Source organism: Physeter macrocephalus, chromosome 2, assembly GCF_002837175.3.
Source record: "Physeter macrocephalus isolate SW-GA chromosome 2, ASM283717v5, whole genome shotgun sequence".
In the NCBI taxonomy this organism is placed as follows: domain Eukaryota; kingdom Metazoa; phylum Chordata; class Mammalia; order Artiodactyla; family Physeteridae; genus Physeter; species Physeter macrocephalus.
The window spans coordinates 84,541,716-84,548,565 of record NC_041215.1 but is presented as its reverse complement, the minus strand read 5'-3'; the positions used below and the strand labels follow the sequence as shown (position 1 = coordinate 84,548,565).

Below are 6,850 nucleotides of genomic sequence, written 5' to 3'. Positions count from 1 at the left end.
AAGACAGACAGAACCCTAGGACAAATGGTAAAAGCAAAGCTATACAGACAAAATCACACAAGGACGCATACACATACAATCTCACAAAAAGAGAAAAAGGAAAATATATATCGTTGCTTCCAATGTCTACTGCCTCAACTTTGGGATGATTCGTTGTCTATTCAGGTATTCCATAGATGCAGGGAACATCAAGTTGATTGTGGAGAGTTAATCCGCTGCTCCTGAGGCTGCTGGGAGAGATTTCCCTTTCTCTTCTTTGGTCGCACAGCTCCCGGGGTTCAGCTTTGGTTTTGGACCTGCCTCTGCATGTAGGTCGCCTGAGGGCGTCTGTTCTTCGCTCAGACAGGACGGGGTTAAAGGAGCCGCTGATTCGGGGTCTCTGGCTCACTCAGGCCGGGGGGAGGGAGGGGTACGGATGCAGGGCCAGCCTGCGGCGGCAGAGGCCAGCGTGACGTTGCACCAGCCTAAGCACACCATGTGTTCTCCCAGGGAAATTGTCCATGGATCTCGGGACCCTGGCAGTGGTGGGCTGCACAGGCTCCCAGGAGGGGAGGTGTGGAGAGTGACCTGTGCTTGCACACAGGCTTCTTGGTGGCTGCAGCAGCAGCCTTAGCATCTCATGCCCGTCTCTGGGGTCTGCGCTGATAGTCGCGGCTCGCACCCGTCTCTGTAGCTCGTTTAGGTGGTGCTCTGAATCCCCTCTCCTCATGCACCCCAAAACAATGATCTCTTACCTCTTCAACAGTTCCAGACTTTTTCCCAGCCCTCCCGGCTAGCTGTGGTGCAATAGCCCCCTTCAGGCTGTGTTCACACAGCCAACACCTGTCCTCTTCCTGGGATCTGACCTCCGAAGCCCGATCCTCAGCTCCCAGCCCCCGCCCACCCCGGCGAGTGAGCAGACAAGCCTCTCGGGCTGGTGAGTGATGGTTGGCACCCATCCTCTGTGCGGGAATCTCTCTGCTTTCCCCTCCGCACCCCCGTTGCTGCGCTCCCCTCCGTGGTTCTGAAGCTTCCCCCCCGCCCACCCTCCATCTCCGCCAGTGAAGGGGCTTCCTAGTGTGTGGAAACCTTTCCTCCTTCACGGCTTCCTCCCACTGGTGCACGTCCCGTCCTTATTCTTTGGTCTCTGTTTTTTCTTTTTTCTTTTGCCCTGCTCAGGTACGTGGGGAGTTTCTTGCCTTTTGGGAGGTCTGAGGTCTTCTGCTAGAGTTCAGTGGGTGTTCTGTAGGAGTTGTTCCACATGTAGATGTATTTTTGTTGTATTTGTGGGAAGGAAGGTGATCTCCACGTCTTACTCTTCCGCCATCTTGAAGGTCTCCCCCCATAATTTATATTTATTCAGAAGATCTACCAGTATTTTAAAACAATCTGTGTTTTACATGGCAAATTGTCTGTCATTAAAATGCTAATGAAATTATAAACAGCTGCTAAGCTTTTATGCTAATGAAGGGTGGCAGCTAAGTAGTTGTCAAGCCCTGCCTTTATTAGCCTAGAGATTTGATTGGGTAAGGGGGATCATTGTACATTCTGACCTTTGTTGATGGAGCAATCTGTTTGTCAAGTTCCATGTTGCATTCTATTTGATTTGAGTTTGTTAGTACAAAGTGACTCTTGCAGGCTCTCCAGGACCATGTGTTACAATGTTATCAGAGCCACCATTGTGGGCTTAGAGAAAGAATTTTGCTTCCTGTTGGGAGACCTACAATGGCAAAATAATTATATATTTGTTCATCAGAAATGTTAAAAGACAAAATTCAACTGAGTAAAATTTAAAGATCTAATTGGCTTTATTGAACGATTCATGAATCAAGCAGCATCCCCTCCAGTGAGCAGGGCTACAGAAAGGGAAGATTCTTAAAGGCAAGACAAGAAAGTCATAAACAAAAAGGATTATTTCAGGCTTAGGTAACCTATCTATGGGGGACAGAAGGGGTCTGTGTGGCAGATTACTTCCTCTTCCTTTGGGGGATGGAGAGGGCTAACATGACCAATTGCCTCATTGGTGCTGACCAGAAAATTCCACATTAACTGGTTAGGATAACATTCCTGAGCAGGATTACATTCCTAGGTTGTAACTGCAATTAGGTTAGGTACTAGCACAAGTGACCCCATCTTAGGCCTTTTGTTTCTTTTTTAACAGGCGGCTTTAAGTATACTGTATGCTTTTATACTTTAGACTTTTGACAATTATAATAATTGTAAATAGTAAAAGGCCATTGGTCTGTTAGGATAACATTCCTCAGCAGGATTACATTCCTAGGTTGTAACTGCAATTAGCTTAGGTACTAGCACAAGTGACCCCATCTTAGGCCTTTTGTTTCTTTTTTAACAGGCGGCTTTAAGTATACTGTATGCTTTTATACTTTAGACTTTTGACAATTATAATAATTGTAAATAGTAAAAGGCCATTGGTCTAATATAAGAAATACCTGTTTTTCAATTTAGCTAAGATTTCTTTTTTTTTTATTTTTTTGGCTGCGTTGGGTGTTCGTTGCTGCACGCAGACTTTCTCTAGTTGCAGTGAGCGGGGGCTACTCTTCGTTGTGGTGCGCAGGCTTCTTATTGTGGTGGCTTCTCTTGTTGCAGAGCACGGGCTCTAGGTGCGCAGGCTTTAGTAGCTGTGGCACACAGGCTCAGTAGTTGTGGCTCACAGGCTCTAGAGTGCAGGCTCAGTAGTTGTGGCGCACGGGCTTAGCTGCTCCACAGCATGTGGAATCTTCCCAGACCAGGGATAAAACCCGTGTCCCCTGCAGTGGCAGGCAGGTTCTTAACCACTGCGCCACCAGGGAAGTCCCTTAGCTAAGATTTTGAAGCAAAGCTTTTAAGATAAATATTTTAGTAAATGCCTCTGTAACATTTGACATATTGATATAATATATCATCTTGGACCTACAAGCTCTGAAGTTAGCAATGTTAGAAGAATAATGTGTAATTAAATGCAGGGTTGTTATGTGAATGCCAGGCTGAGATCAGAATATTTACTTTGGCATGGGAAAAAAAAAAAATTTTGACCTATACTTTTGGCTGATTCTCTTTTGCTGAGTCCTACTCTATATTCCCTAATGGACGGGCTGACCTAAAGACTTGCCATTACAGATAAATGCTTCAGATGCCCTTCTCTTTTTTCAGTTTTTAGGATCAATGTAAATGAGGTATGGCAGTCCATTAAACACTACTGCCAGTAATGTTCTGGAATGATTTGAAATATTATGCAGAGTTTATTAAGGAAATTCATTACCAAAAACTATATCATTGAAGTAGAAATTTTAACTATTCTGGGACACCGTGAGAGAAGACTGGTGGAAATTTTAATAGTTAGAGCATTTTCCCATACTGTTCATTTCTCCTTGAAGCCAGCAGGGGATTTTAGGCATATAATTATTTGTGGTCCTATATAGCCATGTCAGGAGAAATTGGAACCTTCATACACTGCTGGTGGTAATGTAAAATGGTTTAGCCATTTTGGAAAACAGTTTGGAAGTTCTCAAAATGTTAAACCGTATGACTACCATATGACCCAACAATCCCCAATTCCACTCTTAGGTATATATGCAAGAGAAGTAAAAACATGTCGCCACACAAAAACTTAGAAACGAATGTTCATAGCAGCATTATTCATAATGGCCCAAAAGTGGAAACAACCCAAATGCCAATCAACTGATGAATAAATAAGCCCAAAATTGTACATCCACAATGGAATATTATTCAGCTTTAAAAAGAAATAAAATTCTGATACATGCTACAACACGGAGGCACCTTAAAAACATGCCAAGTGGGCTTCCCTGGTGACGCAGTGGTTGAGAGTCCACCTGCCAATGCAGGGGACACGGGTTCGTGCCCCGGTCCGGGAAGATCCCACATGCCGCGGAGCGGCTGGGCCCGTGAGCCATGGCGGCTGAGCCTGTGCTTCCAGAGCCTGTGCTCCACAACGGGAGAGGCCACAACAGTGAGAGGCCCGCGTACCGCAAAAAACAAAACAAAAACAAAAACATGCCAAGTAAAAGAAAACAGTCACAAAAAACCTCATATTGTATGATTTCATTTAAATGAAATGTCCAGAATAGACATATCTGTAGAGACAGAAAGTAGACGAGTGGTTACCAAGGGCTGGAGGTGTTGGGAAGAATTGGGGGTGTCTGCCAGTGGGTATGGAGTTTCTTTTAGGGATCATGAAAATCTAATATTGCCTGTGGTCCTGGTTGCACAACTCTGAATATACTGAAAATCATTGAATTGTACACTTCAAGTAGGTGAATTTTATCTCAATATGCCTGTTGTATTTTGTTTAAAAAGGGCATATCAGAGCCTGTCTCCTGGAGAGCCACCTGCAGCAGTGATTACTTATCTGAAGTATGTAGAGCTTATAGGCTAGAGAAAAATGCATGTTACCCTGGAGAGGAGTGTTTTAAATCTCCTACATACAGGTTACACCAGATATGTAAAGACAGCTAATAAATTGTGAAAAGGATAGTTGCTAAGATAATACAAGGCTCATTAGAAATAAAAGTTGAAGTCAAGAATTTGGTTCCAACTCCTCCCTGTCCCCCAAAACCCTGCCTCTACCCTGATTATAATCACCCCTTTTAGATTCTCTAACTCTCCAGTTTCCAGACTAAGGGAACTTTCTGTTTGTTTTTTTTTAAGAGAACAAATTGTTTGAGTGATAACTTTCCTGGGATTGGACAGTAACTATAACAGTCCAAGGTTTCTTCCCCTGGTAAAAACCCTATAATTATCTCTGATTTGCATAAAATGTGCCGACTAGCCATTCAATAATTGTGAATAGTAAATTGCATCCGGCTTCAAGAGGCTCCTCCCCTCCTCTCTCCTACATTTTTGGTGAACAAGAGGATGATATTCTGCCTTACCTGCCAGCAGGATCTGTGTACTATGTATCTCAGCAGAGTCTGAGCAGCCCTTGACCCTTGCCATAGGGACACATTCTGTATCACTGTCTTAGACATTGAGCAAGAAGACCCTTTTAAAGTGTATTTTCTCCTCCTGTGCCATTTGCTGACTCCCAGCATAACTCTCTTGCTTGCAGGTTGCAGCTCAGCAGTCTTGTTTTTGTACTGTAAGTTGGGGAGGGAGATGGATGTGAGCAAGAGATTGAATTCATTTTTGTTTTGTTCTTGGCAGGCAGTACGTGCCATTCCACTACCCTTCCTGCTCTTGTGCGCACACCTACCCTGATGATGCAGCCTTCACTGGATATCAAACCATTTATGTCTTTTCCAGTAGACAGTAATTCTGCTGCTGTTGGGCTGTTTCCAAATTTTAACACAGTGAGTAAATGCATTTTTATTTTATTTGTCTCCTCCTCAATCTCTTTCTTTCATTACAATTGTGAATAGGCAATAGATATAGCCTGTTTCCAAAGCGTGTAGTTTTAGACCATATATTGGTTATACATTATGAAAGATAATGCTTCACCCATGAGAGTTAGTCCAAACAATTATGAAAGATAATGCTTCACCCATGAGAGTTAGTCCAAACAATAACCAGCATATTTATTTTATAAATGTTTCCACAGGTGACTTTTCACCTATTGCTTTGTGCAATTTTGATAGACTTTTCAATGGCTTGAGAATCCATATCTTTTCTGGGATGCTGTTCACATGCTCAAGAACACAATTTAGAGGTACCAAGCCACACTGATTTTTCCCTACTAGTAGAAAGAAAAAGAAAGTGTATGTTTCATCTTCCTGGGTACATTTTTATTTGGGAGATTTTTTAGATAAAGACTCTTACACAAACAATTCTTATTTGGAGGCTATTGTAGATTGTGTGAATCGATTCTATTAGTAAAAGGAAAAAATACAATTTAGATCGACATGTTACTTGTCTGCATGATACTTTGACATTCCCTTTAAACCACATGATAAATATTAGTGAATTACGTATAATTACCAGTGTTCTTCATTCAGGTCAGCTGACCTTCTTCTGTTTGAATGAAAGACAACTTTGTAGGTATGCCAAGTGGAACATGACATCTTTCAACAATAGAATTCAGCCTAAAATCAGTCCATAGCTAGATTCCAATCTTATAGTAAAAGAAAAGGTTAACCAGTTCAGATGATTGCATAAATTATGTCTGTTCAGTCAATAAAGACAGTCAGTTGGGGTATGATGGTCTACATGAATGACACAGCATTATAGAAGCTACCATAATCAAGAAAAAGAATTGCATTACCAGACAGTGAACATCTGAAGTACTGCCAAATATTTCCTTCTGCAAACGTATCTTCTGTATGAAGTGAAAACATCAAGAGGATTTTTCCTCAAGGGATGTAAATAAAATGTGCTGACATGCCTTCTGTTGTGGCTTAGGCATTATAAGGTAATTAGAGGGTAGGGGAACAGCCAACTTTTTAAACAGAACTGGCCTGACTTACCAAGTAAACGGTTGAATGTTTTTGTCCTCTTGGGCTTTTTCAGACACAAGTCACAAAGGTTTTTTTTAAAAAGGCCTGAAAAGGTGAGCAGCATTTCTAGTGCAGTGGAGCAACTCAGTAAGATAAATCACGCCTGTCCTGTTCACATTAATCCATCAGGAGTGACCATGCCAAAGCAACACGTGCTATTTTAGAGAACTTGAACTCAAGCATGCTTATTCTGTCCTCTATCTAAACATGGGTGATACATTCCAGACATAACTGAATTAAGCTATACTTCTGAAAACATTTACTAGGCCTTTGTATTTTGATTAATGTACATTTGGAAGACAGCATTTATAGCCACTGCAGAAGTCCAGTCACTGTCAGGAAGCAGTACTGATGACGTGGGTAAGCATAAATGTCTCCTACTGTGGTTCACCTCTCTGTATTTTTTTTTTTTTTTTTTTTTTTTT

At 42.1% G+C, this 6,850-nt stretch overlaps 1 protein-coding gene across 23 annotated transcripts in view; it reads left to right on the top strand.

The window, feature by feature from the left end:
* ZNF385B (zinc finger protein 385B) overlaps positions 1–6,850 on the top strand; it is a 167,109-nt gene that overhangs the window by 74,578 nt on the left and 85,681 nt on the right. For 21 of the 23 annotated variants that reach the window (XR_008618779.1, XM_028479727.2, XM_028479695.2 and 18 more), the window contains one exon: positions 5,140–5,285. Coding sequence is in view for 21 of the 23 variants with exons in the window: in XM_055088826.1 (XP_054944801.1) it covers positions 5,140–5,285 (146 nt within the window). In the remaining 2 variants the exon portion in view is untranslated. Of the gene's footprint in view, positions 1–25; positions 917–5,139; positions 5,286–6,850 lie in introns of those variants that run through there. The other 2 variants (XM_055088833.1, XM_028479738.2) reach the window with 2 other exon arrangements.